Source organism: Dunckerocampus dactyliophorus, chromosome 11, assembly GCF_027744805.1.
Source record: "Dunckerocampus dactyliophorus isolate RoL2022-P2 chromosome 11, RoL_Ddac_1.1, whole genome shotgun sequence".
Lineage (NCBI taxonomy): Eukaryota > Metazoa > Chordata > Actinopteri > Syngnathiformes > Syngnathidae > Dunckerocampus > Dunckerocampus dactyliophorus.
Window position 1 is genome coordinate 9273305 of NC_072829.1, and position 21499 is coordinate 9294803.

General features: G+C 41.9%; 4 protein-coding genes across 6 annotated transcripts in view; 2 read left to right on the plus strand and 2 right to left on the minus strand.

The window, feature by feature from the left end:
• The window catches only part of med12 (mediator complex subunit 12), a 25802-nt gene extending 18637 nt beyond the window's left edge, over positions 1 to 7165 (plus strand). Inside the window, exons 29-42 of one of the 3 annotated variants that reach the window (XM_054791485.1) lie at positions 766 to 927; positions 1001 to 1202; positions 1379 to 1488; positions 1594 to 1729; positions 2167 to 2316; positions 2395 to 2757; positions 2844 to 2979; positions 3061 to 3317; positions 4064 to 4141; positions 4259 to 4488; positions 4584 to 4818; positions 5020 to 5274; positions 5872 to 5953; positions 6033 to 7164. In XM_054791485.1, the coding sequence (XP_054647460.1) occupies positions 766 to 927; positions 1001 to 1202; positions 1379 to 1488; positions 1594 to 1729; positions 2167 to 2316; positions 2395 to 2757; positions 2844 to 2979; positions 3061 to 3317; positions 4064 to 4141; positions 4259 to 4488; positions 4584 to 4818; positions 5020 to 5274; positions 5872 to 5953; positions 6033 to 6073 (2437 nt within the window). In that variant the 3' untranslated portion in view covers positions 6074 to 7164. Of the gene's footprint in view, positions 1 to 765; positions 928 to 1000; positions 1203 to 1378; positions 1489 to 1593; positions 1730 to 2166; positions 2317 to 2394; positions 2758 to 2843; positions 3318 to 4063; positions 4142 to 4258; positions 4489 to 4583; positions 4819 to 5019; positions 5275 to 5871; positions 5954 to 6032 lie in introns of all 3 variants that reach the window. The other 2 variants (XM_054791483.1, XM_054791484.1) reach the window with 2 other exon arrangements.
• Positions 6264 to 11536, minus strand: mars2 (methionyl-tRNA synthetase 2, mitochondrial). The gene is made up of 3 exons (XM_054791488.1): positions 11054 to 11536; positions 9005 to 9339; positions 6264 to 8432 (listed from the first exon to the last, which is right to left on the minus strand). The coding sequence occupies exons 1-3, from the start codon at positions 11349 to 11351 to the stop codon at positions 7269 to 7271; spliced, it is 1797 nt and encodes a 598-aa protein (XP_054647463.1). The 5' UTR covers positions 11352 to 11536; the 3' UTR covers positions 6264 to 7268.
• Positions 11005 to 19609, plus strand: zgc:101583 (uncharacterized protein LOC494104 homolog). The gene is made up of 6 exons (XM_054791491.1): positions 11005 to 12104; positions 12339 to 12471; positions 12868 to 12924; positions 13089 to 13179; positions 16932 to 17092; positions 17153 to 19609. Exons 2-6 carry the CDS (start codon positions 12339 to 12341, stop codon positions 17737 to 17739), a joined length of 1029 nt encoding a protein of 342 aa, XP_054647466.1. The 5' UTR covers positions 11005 to 12104; the 3' UTR covers positions 17740 to 19609.
• On the minus strand, positions 18455 to 21303 carry timm8a (translocase of inner mitochondrial membrane 8 homolog A (yeast)). Its single transcript, XM_054791493.1, has 2 exons — positions 21074 to 21303; positions 18455 to 18933 (listed from the first exon to the last, which is right to left on the minus strand). The coding sequence occupies exons 1-2, from the start codon at positions 21182 to 21184 to the stop codon at positions 18772 to 18774; spliced, it is 273 nt and encodes a 90-aa protein (XP_054647468.1). The 5' UTR covers positions 21185 to 21303; the 3' UTR covers positions 18455 to 18771.
• Between the last annotated feature and the right edge of the window lie 196 nt (positions 21304 to 21499).

Genomic DNA, 21499 nt, shown 5'->3' on the forward strand with positions numbered 1-21499 from the left:
GCCAAATGGACCAGTGTGCTGCATCATTTTTTCACTTTCATTTTTGGGGTGTCTTTGATTTCCCCCCTCTATAGGGTGATCATTTTCATTTCCATCAAATTATGTGGCATCATTTTGTTACTAGTACATCACCCACTTATTATCAGGAAAGATATTGAAGATCATTTTTCCCCCCAGTTTAGATCTGATGTGTTTTCAAAGTGTTCCTTTAATTTTTTTGAGCAGTATATTTCACTGCATTTAACTTTTTTGCTACACTTGTACGCGAGTTTTTAAATTTTACATTTTAGATTTGCTTTGTAGGTTATAAAAAGATTTCGTGACACTTGGTAGACATTTTTACACAAAAAAATTATAATTTTCCCTACTCGAATTTTAGGGCCAATGTGTTAATGCACATTGTCAAAATGACAAAATAATTATACAGCCTCACTTGAGAGGTTGTACTGGGTAAAAAGGAAACAAACAGAGGCAAAATAAGCAGTTTGTAAGGTGAGATATAAAGGTAAACACTAAAAACTACACTTGACTCCAAAAGGTTTATCACAAATTTGTAAAGCAGAGATTATTTGCCCCACAAAGACACCTCATCCATCTCCTTTTAAGTGTAAATAAAAGTTAATGGAAAAGCAATAAACCACTCTACCTTAACTATGACAACAAGGGACAACGCCAATGGTGACACCGCTGGAGTTGAGTCCTTTTTTGTTGTCGTCCATTCAGTGTTGTGGTGGTGTTAACGTTCCTTCTGCCTCATACTTTCAGTTCATCTGAGCGGTCGGGTGTATGGCTGGTGGCGCCTTTGATAGCCAAGCTGCCCACCTCGGTTCAGGGTCACGTCCTGAAAGCAGCCGGAGAGGAGCTGGAGAAGGGACAGCACCTAGGCTCATCTTCACGCAAGGAGAGGGATCGCCAGAAGCAGAAAAGGTAAGAGAGGAATATTGTATTTGACAACATAGGTGTCATTAATGAACTTTTTTTTACTTTCCTATCTTTTCAGCATGTCTTTGTTGAGCCAGCAGCCGTTCTTGTCGCTAGTGCTGACCTGTCTGAAGGGGCAGGACGAGCAGCGGGAGGGTCTTCTCACATCCCTATACAGCCAAGTTCAGCAGATCGTCACCAACTGGAGAGAGGACCAGTACCAGGATGACTGCAAGGCCAAGCAGATGATGCACGAGGCTCTGAAACTGCGATTGAATCTTGTACGTACACTCACCCAAACCAAATTGTGCACCTTCAAAGATACCCGCCTCCAATTTTTGCTTAATCCAGCAAACTAGTAAACAAGCTGCAATGAAAACATAACCTCTTTTGATGGCCTCTCGCATTTTATCATTTATGTGTAAATGCTAACCACGTGTTTGCCTACGCAAACAAGGTGGGAGGCATGTTCGACACGGTGCAGCGTAGCACCCAACAGACAACCGAGTGGGCTGTCCTTCTCCTCGACATCATCAGCAGTGGAACAGTGGACATGCAATCTAATAAGTGAGTGAATCTTTCGCTCTCTCTTTCCAAAAATCTCATTATGGCTCCAATTGATGGCAGCCGGCACCGACGTGCTCCTGACATCCCTTTCCTCTCTACCAACAGCGAGCTCTTCACGACTGTGTTGGACATGCTGAGCGTGTTGATTAACGGCACGTTGGCTGCCGACATGTCTAGCATCTCTCAGGGCAGCATGGAGGAGAATAAAAGGGCTTACATGAATCTGGTAAAGAAGCTCAGGGTAAGGACAGCACCACTTGCATGCCTATGACAACATTATTGCATCACATCGAGGGTTTAATATCAGGTTTGTACATACAATGATTACCAGAATTAATGAGTTATGCAACATACAATATAATATATCCATGAAACAAGTGATGATGTGTTCAATCAGGGGGAAACTTCTGGAGAAAAAACATGTTTGCCTGTACAGTTCAGACCAAAATTAATTGTTCAGTTCTTGTTTGAAACATTTGAAAATAAAAATACAAAAGAAATAATGAACTTAATTACGAATTAAAATATCACATCTATGACGATGCAGGTCTACTAGTTACCTTTTTTAAAGGAAAACTGCACTTTTTTTAAAATTTTGCCCGTCATCCACAATCCTCCGATTTATTACCGCTAACACGGTCCCCTCCACGTAGTTTATGTTTATTTTTGCTTCCACAGAAAGAGCTTGGAGATCGGCAGTCGGAGAGCTTGGAAAAGGTTCGCCAGCTACTTCCGCTACCCAAGCAGACCCGTGATGTCATCACATGCGAACCTCAGGGCTCACTGATCGACACTAAGGGTAACAAGATCGCCGGTTTTGAGAAAGAGGTAAGCCAAATTAGTGTGATGACTTTATATATCCAAAGAGCTGTTTATGTAGCCGTAGTGTATATTATTTAACATCAGGGGCTTCAAGTGTCCACCAAGCAGAAGATCTCCCCGTGGGACGTCTTCGAGGGTCTCAAGCACTCAGCTCCTCTCTCCTGGGGCTGGTTCGGCACGGTGCGCATGGACCGCAAGGTGACCAAGTTTGAGGAGCAGCAGCGCTTCCTTCTCTACCACACGCACCTTAAGCCCAAGCCGCGCAGCTACTACCTGGAGCCACTCCCCCTGCCGCCCGAGGAGGAGGAGCCTCTGACACCCATCTCTCAGGAGCCAGAGAAGAAGATGGAGGCGGTGAAGCCGGAGAAGAACATGTCCGCTGTGCCGTCGGATTCCAACAAAAAGAAGCCCAGCAAGAAGAAGAAGACGCCATCGGCCAAGACAGAGGTGACTTATTTGGAAAACTCATTTAATTTGGATAACATTGTTTTTTTTTTTTTTAAATAATCGAATCCTCTTTCCCCTTTCAAAAGGAGTATGTGAACCGCACGCCAGGTGTGAGCTACGGGACAAACATGCCACCTGAGCTGATGCAGAACCCATACGGCAGGCTGCCTTATAGCCAGCAGAACATGGGCATGTACACACAGAATCAGCCTCTACCTCCAGGTCAGCTCTCAATATCAGCATTATTTAACTTGTTTCATCATCCTGGATCGCACTCTGAACTGGGTTTTCTCCCAACAACAGGAGGGCCTGGTTTAGATCCTCCCTACAGGCCTGCCCGCAACCCTCAATTAAACAAGATGGTGTCCACGCGGCCCAGTTACCCAGGAATGATGCCCGGTATGCAGGGCAACATGCCCGGCATGATGGGAATGGACAAACAGTACCAAATGGTCTACAAGCCTCAGCCTAATATGCAGCAGAACCAGATGCTGCGCCAGCAGCTGCAGGTCAGACTGGTGAGTCAGTCTCCACTGACAGGTCAAACTGCTCCTCACCAGGTAGAGTTCATTCACAGCTCAAGTTAGCTAGATCAAGTAGAAGTAGAAAAGGCTGGTAGTTGCTTAGATCCTCTCTCTTAGATGTCTATACACCAAGAAGTGATGAAAGAAGACAAAATAATCAGTCTCTCTCTCTCGTGGACTTGCAGTGTTATGTCTTTGAAAGCGTTTATTAAAGTGTGGGACATTGAGCCTTGCCTCAGAAAGCATGAAGTATCTAACCTGCTGGAGAGTTTGTCTGCTGTGAGAGTACAGAAATGAACCAGCCAGACACAAACTCTTCTACTAGAGTACAGGCAGTAACCAGGATGCAGACTGCAACAACAGTTCAAGACATAACCAGACACAAACTCTGCTACTGGAGTGCAGGAAATAACTGGTCACAAACTCTTGGTACTAGACTACAGGAAATAAACAGGATGCAAACTCTGCAGTTAGTGCAGGAAATAACCAGACTGCAAAATCTGCTAATAGAGTGCAGGAAATAACTCGGCTTGAAACTTTGCAAGTAGGGTACAAGACATAACCGGACACAAACTCTACTACTAGAGTGCAAAAAGAAACGGATGCATTTTCTGGAATGTTTTGCTTTCTCCCAGACGAAACCCATTTTTCAAGCTGTACATCTCATAAAATCCACACTTTATGTGGAAAACCCCTGTTTTAAGCATTTTGCTGAGTGTTTAAAGACCTTACAATCACCCTTTTATTGCTTGTACACTGAAGCTTTATTTGTTACTTTTCAGAATCACAGCAGCATAATAGGGCAGCAGATCAGACAAATGACACCCAACCAACCATATACTTCAATGCAGCAGTCTCAAGTATGTTTGACTTGTTCTGTTTTGGCTCAGCTTGCACAGAACAGCTACTGTCACATATGTATTCTTATTTTATCAATCGTGTGTATTCTTATTATATCAATGGCTGTCTTTGTCCAGAACTTATCTCAGAGCTACACGTCATACGGCTCACACATGGGCATGCAGCCGCACCCGTCTCAAGGGGGCGGTATAGTTCAGTCCGCTTACGGCAACCAGAACTTCCAGGGCTCCCACCCAGGAACCAACCCCGCCGTGGTGGATCCCCTGAGACAAATGCAGCAGAGGCCCAGTGGTTACGTTCACCAGCAGGCTCCGGGCTACACACACAATATGCAGAACGCACAGAGGTCAGTTGTTGTTGTTGTTGTTGTTGTTGATGCTGCTGCTCTTTCAGTGCCTTGTTGAATCGTACATATCAACTGCCTCTTCCTCTTCCTGTCAGGTTTGCCCACCAGCCCATCCAGCAGAATCCCATCATGCACGGTCTTGCTCACATGGGAGGCCAGGGCGGTCATCCAGGCTTAAGGCCCAATCAGATGCTGGCAGAACAACAACAGCAGCAGCAACAACAACAACAACAACAACAACAGCAGCAGCAGCAGCAACAACAACAACAACAGCAACAAGCAGCACAACAGCAGCAGCAGCAACAGTACCTCAGACAGCAAGCACTCAGAGTACGTGGCTTTTGCTCAGGGAAAAACTTTCTTTATTTTGGATAAGTCTTTTCTTTTTCTCTCAAGCATTAGGAGGTTAACAGTTTTTCTTTTTCCCCACTAAGATTAATGCAATGAGAAATTTAAGACTGATGTCAAAGAAGTGAGATCCTGGATCCTTGGCAGAAGTAATGAAAGCATGTGCAATGTGTCTCCAAATAGCAGCAGGCTCAACAAGCCCAACAGCAGCAACAACAACAACAGCAACAACAGCAGCAGCAGCAGCAACAACAACAAGTCCAGCAGCAGGTCCCTCCTCAACAGCAAGTTCCTCAGCAACAACAGCAGCAGCAGCAGCAGCAACAACAACAGCAGCAGCAGCAGCAGCAACAGCAGCAGGTGTCAGGTGTACCTCCACCAGGTCAGCAACAGAACCAGGGCCTGGGCATGCAGCCACTGCCCCCGCAGCAACCCATGGTACGACCCAGACCACTGCACTCTCTTCATGTCATATTTTAATTTTGATTGTTTTTCTGATATAATAGAACATTTAAGAAATGTAGAGGTTCAGGTTTAATTCACCACGTTTGTGTTTCTTTTTATAGTCACTTGTGTGATAAAACTTGCATACAGGGTTTTCATTATTGCAGAAAAATATTCTGAAAAGCAATGGAAAAAATATTTGGATAAAAGGAAGTACGTCCCCCCCAGATTTAAATTTTTTTTTTGGCAATTCTCCAATTATTATTTTTTGATCCAAGAAACAACTCTTTATTTTTCACACAAAGACAATTTGGGGGTAACAAATAAGATACCTGCTTCCAATGAAAAATCCCCCAAAATTTTTCATGTTACATTTTTTTTCTTACATTTTTGTGAGTTTTTACCAATTTAGCCCAAAATAGTGTACATGCTTTTCATTGGACAGTTAATAATTACTAGTTATCACTAAGACAATTGCAATGTCCTCTTTTCAGGTGGAAAAAAATTGTAGTCGTCATGTGCATATCATGAATGTTAACCTGTACCCGATGCTTATGACTGACCATATAATGTCATGTATGCACCTCTCAGTTCCCACGTCAAGGCATGCAGCAAACGCAGCAGCAGCAACAGACAGCTGCTCTGGTCAGACAACTGCAACAACAACTCTCAAGTAAGTCTGACGCTTCTTTTATTGTCTCATCTGCTCCCACACTTCCTGCCTGTAACCAACCTCTCCCTACTTGTTTCAGATACACAACCAGGACAGGGCACCAATTCATATTACATGTGACCGTTGGCATGCATAGTTGAGAGTGCGTGTGAGGAGGCTGTTGACCATGCGGCCCTGAGGGAGATGGCCGAGGCATCAAAGAAGTATCTTCACTTTGGGTTTGTTCTTGTTGGAATATGGAGGCCTCATGCAGACAAGATAACAGATAATAATGGGAAAAGTCTATGTAAAAAAATTACCACAAAGGATAACAATGCATCCTTTTTTGTATTTTATTTCTATTTGTACAATTATTTTGAGTTTTGTGTATTTTTCATTAAATTGTGTCAGTTTTTATGTCTTGTTAATGTCTTGTGTTGGCTGTCTGTATTTAGTTTGGAAAAATATGTCAATGAAAAGTTTGATGATAAACCTGGAAAAGATGTCTTGTCTCAGGTAGCACAACTGTCTTTGCAAAGAAAAAAAGTGTTTGTGTTTAGTCACTCAGCCATTCAGGTTTCTAATGGTGGCTGTGATTGAGTCATTTACTGATCGTCCACTAGGGGGAGCTGTCGCCCGAATAAAAATTACACAACACACACAGGTCAAGAAAACAAAAACCTAAATGGGTCAAATACAATTAATTCTTTACACTATATTTCAAGTTTAAACGAATCCATTTTTATTTGGCCGTTTGCATTTCAATAAATGTACTTGTGTCATTTATTTTACGTAAACAATTACAGCATTTTTGTCACAGAATATTACATAATTTGAACTACGCTTGGTAAACTTTTGGGCGTGGCGAATGACGTCACGCCATTTACGAGCACGAGGGCGTTCATTGCAAGCCAGCTAACACTTGGAGCTCATTTGACGGGTCTCGTCAGTTGTAATTTACGCTTGTGTAGCCAAATTTCTCATGAATACAACTTGGACATGAAAAGCCACAAAGAACAGCTACTAAAAAAATTAAAACCAGATTTAAAATGAAAAATCTACCAGACGTAATAAAAACTGAGCTACAAACTAACCATGCCATCAATTTTACTTTTTTATACCACCCCAAGGTCATTTAATAGTCATGTAAAATATTGTATTAGAAATAACAGTTGATGTGAAATGATAAAACAAAACAACCCCTTTAACACTTAACACACATAAAATTGTGTGCTCAACAGTTGACAAACCAATTCATTCAATGTAATTGTCACTTTCCACAAAGTGCAAGCAGGGAGCCAAAGTCATTTATTAATAAATATTATATATTTTTAGATCACTTTGTCTGCTTTTTATTAGTTTTCTTTGGCTTTTGCTTCTCCTCATTGGGACGTTCCAGGCGACTAAAAAGCACTCCTGTGTCAGGGCCCAGCACTCTTCCTTGGAAAGGGCAGTCTGTCCCCTTATAGCTCGGCAGGAAGTCCAGGTCGGTCCACTTCCTCTCGTCTGCTCGCACGCCGAGTCTGGACAGCAGCTTGTCGGCCAGCAGCGGCACGGCGGGCTGGAGGAGGATGCCGTACATCCTGAGACACTCCAAAGAGATGTGCATGATGGTGTCCAGCCAACGTCTTTCTCCCGCATCCATCCTGTTTAACTTCCATGGTGCGTGGCGGTGAACGAAGCCGTTTGTTTGCCTCACGCAGGAAGCGATGGCCTCCAGGGCTTTGTAGCTGTGCAAGGTGTCGTAGTGATGCTCCACCACAGGTGGGAGACTTCGTACAGCTTCCAGCATGTGGTAGTCTTCTGGGTCCTGCATTCTGGGGAAAGACAAAGGGCAGAAGGGCGGATAAATCTGGGCGGGGTTCAAAGCGAGAGCGGTGCAGCGGTTCAAGAGGCCACCAAGAGAGTCGGCCAGCTCTGCGTTGAGCAGCTTAATGACTTTGTCGTCCGTGTAATCGCAGTCGGAATCAGGCACGCCTTGACGCAGCAGGAAGTACCTCAAACCGTCTGTGGTGAACACCTGTGAGCACTCAAAGGGGTCTACCACATTGCCCAAGCTTTTAGACATCTTTTTCCCGCCGACTGTCCAGTGGGAGTGCACATATAAGGACCGGGGCAATGCCAGCCCTGCCCCGAGGAGGAACGACGGCCAGTAGATGGCGTGGAATTTCAGGATGTCTTTGCCTACGATGTGACGGGAGACGTTCCACCAACGCTGGTGGTTGCCAGGGTAACCGGCCACCGTGAGGTAGTTGACCAGGGCATCCAGCCACACGTAAACGGTGTGATCCGGATCCCCCGGCACGGCGATCCCCCACTGGAGGCGACTCCTCTGGCGGGACACGGAGAGGTCCAGAGGGTCATCCTGCAGCCACTGGAGAACATCCTGACGGAAACGCTCGGGCTGGATAGCATCGGGGTTGTTCTGGAGCCAGTCCAGGAGCTGAGTCCGAAAGGCGGACAAACGGAACATGTAGTTCTCCTCTTTTAGCCATTCCACCTGACAAATACATTAAAACACACTTAATACAATTAACAGTACAGTAACTGCTGTACTTGAAAGGGTGGCCAGCAGAGAGCGGGCTGCAGTAGAACCATTGGCAACACTTTGGGAGTGAGGTTCCTGAGGCTACAGAAGTTAGCATGTTGCTACACATGAGGACAAGTGGTGGGAATCGCTGAGTAACTCACAAGAATCACAATATTTTGGTAACGACTGTATCACGATACATAAATTATGATAAACAACTGTAGGACATCACAATATCGAACATTTTACACATTAAGCATACAAAAAAATAATGAAACTTTTCCTTGACAGACAAAACTGTCAAAAAAGGGTTCAGTATTACATAGCTAAAAATCATGCAGCAACAATATCAATATAAATGCAGGTGTATCGTGACGGTACAGCACAATAACAATATTTTGTCCTAGCCCTAATGCAAATACACACTTTCTTTGTGTCTTTTTAGCTACTTGGGCTGCATTTGCATGTTAACTTCTCATTAAAAAATAATTACATTGTATTATGGGTCTTAAACCAAACAGCTCTGTTGAATTATTAATTACCCTGTGCCCACTCTCCAGCGACACCTTGATGGCCTCTCCCGATGAGTCCACAGAGTCGCCGACCTGCAACGGCGTGAGGAAGCTCTCGTCCGGCTTGGAGTACCAGCCTTCATAGCTGCCCTTGTAGATGAGTCCCTTGTCACGGAGCAGGCACCAGAAGTGCTCCACAGCCTGCCGGTGCCTCTCCTCCGTAGTCCTGATGTAGTCCGTGAAGGACACGTTGCAGCTGCTGAAGAGGTGTCGGAATCTCTGGGAGACGCTGGTGCAGAAGGTGAGGGGGTCCTCTCCAGCTGCGTCAGCAGCCTGTTGAATTTTTAGGCCGTGTTCATCTGTTCCTGAAAAGTTAAGGAAGATGAAGAAGCGCCATCAGGTCTTTTTTTGTTATGGTCCGAATTAGTTGCATGGTGTGTTATCGACTTGAATAAAAAAATGAACACTCAGATAACTTAAGGAACTATGTCACAATTGACGTCATGAACACCCACTTTCCCTTTATCAATGCCTTAGCCCTATAGACACCGATAACACTGTGTGCACAATTATTAGGAAAGTCAGTATTGACCATATTGTCATTTATATGCACATTTTCCAACCCCAAGCTGAATAAACCTGAATGCTTATTGGGTTTAAGCATCCCAGGTGATGTGCATGTGTGTACTGAGGGAAGGTGTGGCCTTAGCAGATCAACACCCTTTATTAGGTGTGCACAATTATTAGGCAGCTTCTTTTCCTCTGGCAAAATGGGCCAGAAAAGAGATTTAACAGACTCTGAAAAGTCAAGAACTGTAAAACATCTTTCATAGGGATGCAGCACTCTTGAAATGGCCAAAATTGCCAAGATATTAGGACGTGACCACAGAATCATTAAATGTTTTGTTGCCAGTGCACAAAGGGATCGCTACAAACGTGTCGAGTGAAAAACATACAAATTAACTGCCAAATATTTTAGCAAAATCAAACGTGAAGCTCCCAGGAACCCATTCTCCTCCAGTGCTGTCATATTCTAGAACTGTTAACTGCTTGGAGTGTCCAGAAGTACCGTGCATGGTGTTCAGTGCTCAGAGACATGGCCAAGGTAAGAAAGGCTGAAACCCGACCACCACTGAACAAGAAACACAAGTTGAAAGGCTTTCACTAGAAATATCTGAAAACACATTTTTCAAAAGTTTTATGGACTGATGAGATGAGAGTGACTCTTGATGGACCAGAAGGATGGGTCCGTGGCTGCATCAGCAATGGGTAGAGAGCTCCACTCCAACTCAGACCCCAGCAAGGTGGAGGTGGGGTACTGGTAAGGGATGGAATTATTAAAAGATGAGCTTGTTGGGCCTTTTCAGGCTCAAACTCAACTACCAAACCTACTGCCTCTTTTTCACACAGTGGTACAGGAAAAAGAGTGCATCTTTCAAGAAGAGCATGATTGTTTATGCAGGACAAAGCTCCATCTCATGCATCCAAGTACTCCACTGCATGGCTAGCTAGTAAAGGTCTTATAAAGGTCTTAAAAATAATGACATGGCCTCCTTGCTCGCCTGACCTAAACCCTATTGAGTACTTGTGGACCCTTAAACGTAAGATTTACAGTGAAGAAAAAAGGTACACCTCTCTGAACAGTGTCTGGGAGGCTTTGGTTGCTGCTGCACAAAAAGTTGATGGTCAAATGATCAAGAAGCTGACAGACTCCATGGATGGAAGATTTTTGCGTGTTATTGAAAAGAAGGGTGGCTATATTGGTCACTGATTTATTTTTGGAAATGTCTGAAATATTTATTTGTAAAGTTTGTGTTGTTTGTTTATCATTCTGACTTTAAAAAAAATTAAAATAAAGTAGTGAGACGGGAATATTTTTGTTTTTCTTTGAGTTGCCTAATAATTCTGCACACTAATAGTTACCTAATCATCGTGCACACAGAGATGTTCTCAACAAAAGTCCAAAAGTTCACTTTCACTTCCTTAAATACTCAAGTTTGAGGTTTATAACATTTTGGATTGACCAACAGACAGATATTTTTGCCCGAGCAGTAATTCATGTGTGTGACGATGAGTTACCTGTTGCAAATTTGGAGTGGAATCCCCGAAGAAGCTTGTACCTGTGCATGCAGTCAGCTAAAACTGCTGAGTACAAGTGCCCCAAATGAGGAGAGGCATTGACATAAAAGATGGGGGTGGTAATGTAGTAGCTTCCTTCTTCTTTGCAAACATCGTTGCTAGCACGTCTGATCCTCTGAGTGCTCCACTGAGCAAAAACTGGTGCTAAAAAGACGCCTCGTTGCAGTCTGCGTAAAGACTGCAGAATAAATGTCCTCATGTTTGGATGGTAATGTTTTGCTAAACGATACTTATTCATTTGGCTATCTTAAGGACACGAAGAGCGGATATAACGACACATTACAAAAAGTGGTTATGTCAAATTTGTCCTATCAAAACAACGCGGATCAACCTCGTATTATTGATCAAGTTTGCAGCATATATGACTTCCAAGCTATACTTATCAAGGTTCGAAACACTTCCGTAGTCTCGTGTACTGTTTGCCCAATCAAATCACTGGATCGTGCACTTGTGACTACCAAGTAACCAATCACATTGCCTTTGGGTAACAGGTTGTGTTCAGAGGCTGCGGAGGAATGGGAATTCTCCATTTTAAGTTTGACGATCGACTAACCCAAGAAGATTAGTTTTTGAGTGCGTTGACAAAAATAAAAAATGTTTTAAAAATATTATGGTGCTCTAAGCGGTATTATTTTAACGACGTTCACTATAAAGGAAGTTGTGCTGTGGGGCGTGTCCAACATTATGGTCAAACATTTCCCTCTTTTGTAACGTTAGGAAATTATTCGATTCTTTTAACTTATTTCTTGTACCGGATCTCGTGAGCTAATGCTCTAGTGGTTTGGAGAGCCATTGAGAAATAGTAATGTTATTTAAAGCAAGTTAGGCTGGTAAAACAATCGCTATATATGCTGGCTGGTTCGCTTGAAGCGCAAAAGTTGCTCAGATGGCATGTGGATCACGTGACCAGTCACTCTCAGGTCGTAGCGGTCCGAGTGTTGCTCGTGAGCGTGCCTAGGCGAAGACGGATGGACCTGACATAAACACCGAGGTACACTTTATTTGCTTTATTTGGGTACTGTTCTCCGACTAACAAACTTCAACTTTGATACATTGTTTGCTTTCAAACTTGTTCCACCCCTAAAAGCAGCAGTGAGTTCAATGGCCTCTCAAGAGCAGACGGTCTGTCGTGTCATGTGATGTGGAAACATGGCTGTGTTCGCTATGGAGCGAAATTAAACAATTATTAATGTGATATAAAAAAAAAAGTCGTCTGCTGTTCTAGATGGACGTGGGCCGTGTGGACTTCTACATTGGCCTCTCTCTGGCCGTGTCGTCCAGTGTTTTTATCGGCGCTAGTTTCATCCTGAAGAAGAAAGGCCTGCTGCGATTGGCCAGCAAGGGATCCACGCGAGCAGGTACCGTAAAGTTTCACCAAACACGCCTACCAAACAACAGAGCTCTGATTACATTTTCTGTGATAGCGCTGTAAGTGTACACAGTGGCCATCCAAAATCATCAATCTGACATAATAAGGAGTTACAAATATAATAGTAATCACAGTATATATAATACAATAAAAATAAACTAAAATTACTTAACCTTTTGAGACTCTTGACGGGCTGTGTTTTGGGCGATTTGGTCAAGTGGTGTTTTATTTGTTAGCATTGCCCAAATACAAGACTGTAATTTGATATCAATTTAAAATCAAGGGCCACTTATGAGTCAATGGTTATCATCACATTTTGGGTGAACTCCACACCGTAACATGTCCAGTTATTTATTATCATATGTTACTATGTGTTCCTTTCTAGGTCAAGGCGGCTATGCTTACCTGAAAGAAGGGCTGTGGTGGGCGGGGCTCATTTCAAGTAAGTAAAAAAAAAATTGGGTTACACAGTCCGGTGATTCATTCCCCTCTTTAATTTTGGCGGTGCTTCCTTGTCGCCATATTGTTTTCCTGTAAACAAGCCACTTCTTCTTTTTCTTCTGCTGAATTTTTTTGCTGTTGATATCAAATTGAACTGTCTTCCAGTGGGAGTCGGAGAGGCCGCCAACTTTGCAGCGTACGCGTTCGCGCCAGCGACACTTGTGACTCCTTTAGGAGCTCTAAGTGTGCTTGTAAGGTACGTTTTATTTTGGGGTTTTTTTACAATGTTTTCTCTTTTAGTGGTTTTAAGCAAATAGGTTACAATTCCATTGGACATATCACAAGAATGCTCAAGAGATGCTCTTTCCAAGACAAAAACTATGCAAATAGGCATTTATTTTAGGATATGATTGGGGTGTAACGATTCGCTTTAATAACGGTTCGATTCGTATCACGATTCGTGGTGGAGTATACGATTCAACGACGATTTTGGTTCATTTAGAACGATACGATCTGAAACGATTCAGTAAGTTTTCCAGATTCCCGTTGTTTTTTGTAAGGGTATCAGGTATAAATGATTAATAATGCTTACATACTTAAGAATAAATTATCAATGAGTACAAAAAATGTGTTAAAATGCAATACAAAATCAGGATGAACAGAGGGTGGTATAGCTTGCCATGATGAATTATTTACTTTAAATAATTTTGCACCCTAAGGTGAGGGACATTATGCTAATTCCTTAGCAAATGAATGCGGTATGGTATCTTCAATTAGGCGTTGAAACTTTCTCACCTGTACAGGCCGATGGCAGCAGGGGCTTTTTTTGTGCTGATAATTGTAGTGTCAGGAAACGTGGTCATGCAAAAGAAGAATACATCAGAAACGCGAGTGTAAATGTGTGACAAAACAAATAAACAGTCAACAAAAATTACGGCTTCCCAGCCTTTCCTCTCTTCCACGGAGAACAAGCACAAGCAAGTGCGCGCCATTTATTGCTTCCGCGTACGTAAGCGTATGTTTCGACCTGGACACGCCTCGCTGGGTGATGACGTCACTGCTACTCGACCGTAAACTACCAGACGTACAAAACGTCCTTACTTTTCATTTTGTCCACATGAATGTCACTTAAAAGGAGTTTCAAATAAAGACAGATGAGTTAAATATGAATACTGAATGAAGTGACACATACCACACACCCAGAAGACGATAACATCACAGACAAAGACTGAATTCGTCTTTTGTCTTTATCAGGTCTTTATCATTAAAAGTGCTTAAAAAACACACATCCATAAAAAGCCTGCCGTGCTTAAATCCAATGCTTTATTTCTTAGCATCAATTCAGTCTATTTGATTACCTTTTTAAACGATGTTAGATCGATATATGCCATCCAGAATGGAAACTTTCTAAACACACATCAGTGTAGTTGGATCGTACGAATATAAATCGATGCATCGATAGAGTGAATGAATCGTTATACCCCTAGATATGATGTCACAGCAACCTGATTGGCTGTCTGATTTCTTTATTTTTAATTTATTACAATTCCAACAGTAACATTACAGTATCACATACTGAGTAAATACATAAATATAGCTACAATTTTTTTACAATTATTTTATTCTCTTAATTCTAACATTTTGTATTCTGACTTTGTCTTAATAGTTTTATTTTATTTTTATAATGTCACATTTTTTTCTCAAATAACTTTTTTCTCATTAAATAAAGTTTTTGCGTATGACTTCATTCTTGTAATTGTATTTTATTTTTGTAGAAATACAAATTATTATTATCGTAATACTGCAAATTTTGTCTTGGAAAGGTGTACCATTATTTTAAAATTATATATTTTTTGTGTTCTATAAATCTATTTTATTTATCTACAAATGCCATTTAATCCTTGTATTTTTTTTTTTCAAATTGCAATTTTTTTTCCAGGATACTATTATTTTATTCTTTTAGAAATACAGTTTTATTCTCAGTAAAAACAGATGTATTGGTCCCCATAATACTTTACTGTCCTAAAAATAAAATAGTTACAGCCGATTAAAAATATTCCTCGATTAATGAAAAAAGAAAGTACTCTAAGTAATCTATCAGTCTGGAAAAGGTTATGAAGCCATTTCTAAAGCTTTGGGATTCCAGCAAATCACACTGAGAGCCATATCCACAAATGATGAAAACATGAAACAGTGGTGAACCTTCCTAGGAGTGGCTGGTCAACCAAAATTAACCCAAGAGCGCAGCCTCATCAAGAGGTCACAAGAGACCCCACAACAGCATCCAAAGAACTGCAGGCCTCACTTGCCTCAGTTAAGGTCAGTCTTCTTGACTCCACCATAAGAAAGATACTTAAAAAACGTCCTGCATGGCAGAGTTCCAAGACGAAAACCAGTGCTGAACAAAAAGAACAATAAGGCTCTTCTCAATTTTGCCAAAAAACATCTTGATGATCCCCAAGACCTTTGGGAAAATACTCTGTGGTTTGACAAGTTAAAAGTTTAACTTTTTGGAAGGTATGTGTCACATCTGGCGTAAAAGTAACATTGCATTTCAGAGAAAGAACATCATACCAACAGTAAAATATGGTGGTGGTAGTGTGATGGTCTGCGGTTGTTTTGCTGCTTCAAGACCTGGAAGACTTGCTGTGGTAAATGGAATCACAAATTCTGCTGTCTACCAAAAAATCCTGAAGGAGAATGTCCAGTCATCTGTTTGTGACCTCAAGCTGAATCAAACTTGGGTTCTGATGATCCAAAACACACCAGCAAGTCCACCTCTGATTGGCTGAAGAAAAACAAAACGAAGACTTTGGAGTGGCCTAGTCAAAGTCCTGACCTGAATCCTATTGAGATGCTGTGGCATGACCTTAAAAAGGCGCTTGATGCTGGAAAACACCCCAATGTGGCTGAATGACAACAATTCTGCAAAGATGAGTGGGCCAAAATTCCTCCACAGCGCTGTAAGAGACTCATTGTAAGTTATTGCAAACACTTGACTGCAGTTGTTGCTGCTAAGGGTGGCCCAACCAGTTATTAGGTTTAGGGGGCAAATCACTTTTTCACACAGGGCCACGTAGGTTTGGATTTTTTTCTCCCTTAATAGTAAAAAGTTTCATTTAAAAATGTCATTTTGTGTTCAGTTTTGTTGTCGTTCACTAATATTTAAATTTGTTTGACGATCTGAAACATTTAAAGGGATAGTTTGGATTTTTTGACATCGGATTTCGGTGATAAGGAACGTAGTTCTGGTTGGTTGGTGGGGCCACTTAAGTAAAGAGTTTGGCTTCTCAAAACAATATAAGTTCAAAAAAGTAATACATTTGCATCACAAAAATACCTCCTCGAAAAAATCAGACCTCACAGTCGCTCGGCGTTACTTTCTTTCCCGTCCATTGTTGTGTATGTGTTCCACAGTGTTTACATGTGTGGATGCAAGACCGCTGCGACGCGACTTTTGTATATGTGATGCATACGAAAGTAGCACGTATGCACTGTATCTGCACAGAAAATTAAACATTACCATTAACCGTTACCAATATCATTATTGTATTGTAAAATTACAACTTTTTGCATTGTAGTTCTATTTTAACCATCTAAAAATACAATTTGACTCTTAAAATTACCACTGCTCTGTTTTTTTTTTTTAATCTTGTAAAAACTTGCCTCTTTATTCTCAGGATTCTATTATTTTATTGTTCTTGAAACACAGTTTAATTGTCATGAAATTTGGGATTTTTTTTCCCTTTTTATTACAACCTTATTATCGCAGAAAATAAAATATCTACATCTGACTAAAAATACTACTTTATTCACGTACAGTTTGTTTTTTTCTGCTAATTTGAACACGTAATTATTGTCATATTTGATTTTTCATGTGTCCTTGTGCTACCTTGTATGAATACTTCCATTTAGCATAAATCAACACTGACCCTCATTTATGTCAACTTTTAAATCTACAGAGGAGCTTTTGTTCCAACTCTACCATGTTTGTTTTTGTCCTTCCAGTGCCGTGCTCGCCTCCTATTTCCTCAACGAGAGGCTGAACGTGCACGGCAAGATCGGCTGTTTGCTGTGCGTGCTGGGCTCCACCGTCATGGTGGTCCACGCTCCCCAGGAGGAGGAGGTGGCGTCCCTAAGCGTCATGGCAGAGAAGCTTAAAGACCCAGGTAAGCCTGGAGCAGACGTGTTGCTTTAAAGAAACTGACTCTTTTTCCTTCCCTGGCTAGGTTTCATTGTGTTTGCTGTGTGCGTTGTGGGAAGCAGCCTGGTTCTTATCTTTGCCGTGGCGCCACGCTTTGGACAGAAGAATGTGCTGGTCTACATCCTCATCTGCTCTGTGATCGGCTCCCTGTCCGTGTCCTGTGTCAAAGGCCTGGGCATCGGTATCAAGGAGCTTTTTTCCGGGACGGCCGTGCTGAGGGAGCCCCTCTTCTGGTCCCTGGTGGTGTGCCTGGTGGTGTGTGTCAGCATACAGATCAGCTACTTGAACAAAGCCCTGGACATCTTCAACACCTCCATCGTCACGCCCATCTACTACGTCTTCTTCACCACCTCTGTCATGGCGTGCTCCGCCATCCTCTTCAAGGAGTGGCTGAGCATGAGTGCCAACGCGGTGGTGGGCACCATAAGTGGCTTCCTCACCATCGTGCTGGGCATCTTCCTGCTGCATGCCTTCAAGGACATCACCTTCAGCTGGGACTCGTTGCCGCTCTACCTGACCAAAGCTCCTCAGGGGCTCCAGTGGAGCTCCCAGCCTTACATGGCCCTCCCTGGCCAGGATGGCCTCATGGGTGAAGAGGGGAAGCCGTCCTGAGTGGGAGACAGAAGGCTCCCTGGTTACAGTAAAACTATGTTTTGAGCTTTTTAAATATCGTTTTCTCAATTTAACACCTTTCTTGTGAAAACACTGGATTATTCACTCCTTGTGTTCCTATTTCCTCAAATATTGTCCTCCACTCTAGTAGATCATCTTAATTGTCCACTTAAATGCCTTCTTTTCCACAAAAATAACAGGGGGTGCCACCAAGTACTTTTACTCTTGGTGTGTCCTTCCAGTAAATGCTGGGTACTTTCGCCTCTGTCCACTGTTTGAGGAAATCATGCACTTAAATGACACTAAGTGCTGTAATTACTTTTACTATAGGTGCATTACAAAAGGTACGCTCTTCGGTTAAGTGCATAATTGGATACTATTTGAGGAAATACGGTAATTATTCATATATCCAGATATTTTTCATTTCTTTGCATTCCATATTTAATTAACTAAACCTTGCGCTTCAGCCTACATTAGTCTTAATGAACCTGTAGGCAATTAACATGTAGGTTTTGCATGTTCTTAATCTTTGTCATCTTATGCAATGCATCATTCTTGAGCCACTTCAATCACAACACAACTACATTTGATCAATTCATCTGATAAATGCATGTTATACCGCAGCAAATATGAAAAGCTACACCAAAGAAATGATTTGTCTTACTGTAAGCAAACTTTTGTGAGCAATATGTATAAATATTCACACAGGATCACTTACAACTTGTGTTTAATGCATATGTACAATCCAACGTATAGCAGTTAAACATGCATCCTCAGTCATTGCTGTGATGTTAAATTAGCCTGTGTGGCAAACTGAATGTTCCAGTTGATGCCTCCCAACTGCTTGGAACGTCAATAGGCAGCCATGAGGTCAGTGACCTAGCTTCTGTGTCGAGATGACTTTCCAAACCGGCAGCATCAGAACAGCAGGAGAACAAATCAAGGTGCACATGCTGTTAATGTGAGGCACTTGTAACAAATCACTGTTGTTTCTTTTGCAAACAGATTCGCTTTGCACCAGAGTCATTCATTTTAGTCCGCCATGCTGTCCGAGAAAGACCCTCGACTCCTCTGGGTCTGTTCCAGTCTGTTTAGGATGAACTGGCTGGTGTCTATGAATCTCTCCACGCAGTTGACAAAGCATGTTTCTGTCCTGGAGTCCAGCTTTGGGCCTGGTTTGTCCATGCAGTTCTCCTGGGGAGGGGGGAAACACAAGTCATTAAATCAGGGGATGAGTCTGGCACAGGTGGCATTGTTGAGAAATACATCTTAATTTTATTTTCTTTTTTTAAAAGTTGAAATATTAACAGAAATCCCACTGATACTGGTAAGTACTTAACTTAAACAAAAGCTGTTAATTGAAATAATATATACCAGTGATTTTCAAAGTGTGGCACAGTGAGCCTTCCTTGATTTTGATTTGGTTTGTTTATTTGAACATTTTATTTCACTTCAGTATACATCACTTATCACATTTCCACATGTTCAAAAGGAGTAGGAAGAAGCAGAGCTTAATCAATCCTACACGAGAAAATGATTAAGCAATATAACAATGTATTTCAATGAAACTGAGGTTTGTAAATCGGTATGGACAAATTGCATGAAGTGCAGGTGCCGTATGGCTTAGCATTGTATTTCCCTGTGGTTCAGGACTCCGCTTCCTTATACACTAAGTCCCCAACTTACGAACACAATTGGTTCCAGACGACCGTTCTTATGTTGAATCGTTCTTAAGTAGGGGAAAAGGTAACACTACCAATGATATAGGTACTACATGTACATGTATACATATACAGTCTATGTGTATGTATGTAAATATGAGTTTGGATGCAGTAGTAATATTAAACGAGGATAATTAATGAAAAAAACAATAATAAAAGTGATATAATAATACGTAATGATAAATGTTATTTACCTTTGAAGAGGAGTGGTCGAGCATACGTCGTGGCGGAGGAGGAGTTATTGAAAAAAAGGACAAATGGTCGTCGTCGTTACTCTTCTAAAAGAGGTAGTATTTTGTTGGTGGTGTAGAATTAAGCAGGCCTATTAACTCTTCATAAACTTTAATCACACACTCTGTCCGGGTTGTATAATTTAGCTTTCCATTTAGCTTTATCTCCCCAGCGTCTAACTCTGTTGGTCCCATTAGCTCTAAGGCTGCCTCTGTTGGTCCCATTAGCAGTGTCACAGTGCCCTCTACATGTACAGTAGCAGTTTAAATACTGATAGAGCGACTACAAGGCAAAATAAAATAAAATATAGACCAGTCGGCTTGTGTTCGTATCTGCGAATGTCCGCTCGTCGGGTGTTCGTAAGTTGGGGACCTAGTGTACTTTGTAAACATCAACTGCCCCTGCAATTGGCTGACGACCAGTCCAGGATGTACCCTGACTCTACATTGTCCATAGGTATGAATGTGAATGTTTTATAGTCATTACCCCATATCTCCGCACAATAAGTTAGATATGGTAAGACTAGAGAACAATAGAGAGTATGGAGTGATTTTTTTGTCCAGAACGAATTTTGCTTTATTCAGTCATGACGTTATTCTTGCCACTTTATAATGTATATTTTTAATGTGGGATTTCCAACTCATTTTCATTCACTCTGTCAATGACCACACCGTCTATTTTTATTTACACCTAAGTATCCTTTCTGCTATTACCAAATAGCATTATTTTAGTTTTACTTAGGAATAATCTGTTTTGATCAAACAATTTTTTTAGTATAGTCATTTCAACTGTGAGTTTTTTTTTTATTAGCTCTTGTGTGCCCCGGGGCACCGGTCACTTTGAACAGCCCTGTACTAACCTGCGTAGTTTAGCTTGATCGTCATTGGATTGCAGTGGACCCCGCATTCTTCCATTTTTCTGAATGCTGATACTTATGGCTTTTCTCATTAATATGAACATCTTAAACAAATCCCGACATGTCTAAACAAATCAAACGATTGACAGCGGATGAGTGTTCAAACCTCCGCCGCTGTGACAGGACCGTGAACTCAACTCCTCACCAGTCCGGTGAGCCTAGCTAAACATTAGTGTTAATTTGATAATTTAACACAAAAAAATCAGGCAAAACTGACGAAGATTGCTGGGCACATATCTGTTGGACCGGTAAACACGTCAAGTTAGCTTTAGCTTTATTTCGTAGCGGTTTCGCATCACTTGATAAGCACTTAAGGTTAACCCACGAATGCTATGTAAAGGCTACATGAATCAGCACAACATAAAACACCTTGTGTCATACAACTCGCTACTGTAAAAGTACGTAAAGATGAATAGCTAACGTCAAATAGCCTCCTCCAACTGCCAAAGGCTACTAGCTTACTCACCCAGCAGACTTCTGTCATTTGGTGCACCAGCTGTTGAAATCGTTGCTTCTGAGACTCGATCTCAATGAACTGCTGGAGCTGAGGGTCCGCGCTCGCTGTCTTTCCGTCCATACTTTAGTCAAATTCAACCTGACCCCAATAAATGTATGGAAAAAGGAGCAGTTTATGCTAGAATTGCTGACCTTCACGTGTATGTATGGGACCCGCTGTACCGGAAGCAGACGAACCAATCACATTAGCACGCTCATGTTACGTCACACAAATGTAGCCTCTCACAGCCCTGGATTTGGTCATATGTAGGATACTACTTGTACAAGAACCAGTTTTTCTTCTCGTTTACCTCATGCATCTTTGTTGCATCTCCATCATTTAATATGAAACATTAGAAGTAGTAAGTCCTCACGTCCACCACAGACGACATTGGAA

Coding starts and splice junctions, on each gene's coding strand:
- mars2 (XM_054791488.1), bottom strand. CDS start 11,351: ATGAATAAGTATCGTTTAGCAAAACATTACCATCCAAACATGAGGACA. Junction 9,340..11,053: donor CCACTCCAAATTTGCAACAG/GTAACTCATCGT, acceptor TTAACTTTTCAG/GAACAGATGAACACGGCCTA. Junction 8,433..9,004: donor CGCTGGAGAGTGGGCACAGG/GTAATTAATAAT, acceptor TGTATTTGTCAG/GTGGAATGGCTAAAAGAGGA.
- zgc:101583 (XM_054791491.1), top strand. CDS start 12,339: ATGGACGTGGGCCGTGTGGACTTCTACATTGGCCTCTCTCTGGCCGTG. Junction 13,180..16,931: donor GCTCTAAGTGTGCTTGTAAG/GTACGTTTTATT, acceptor TTGTCCTTCCAG/TGCCGTGCTCGCCTCCTATT. Junction 17,093..17,152: donor AGAGAAGCTTAAAGACCCAG/GTAAGCCTGGAG, acceptor TTCCCTGGCTAG/GTTTCATTGTGTTTGCTGTG.
- timm8a (XM_054791493.1), bottom strand. CDS start 21,184: ATGGACGGAAAGACAGCGAGCGCGGACCCTCAGCTCCAGCAGTTCATT. Junction 18,934..21,073: donor AAATGACAGAAGTCTGCTGG/GTGAGTAAGCTA, acceptor CCCCCTCCCCAG/GAGAACTGCATGGACAAACC.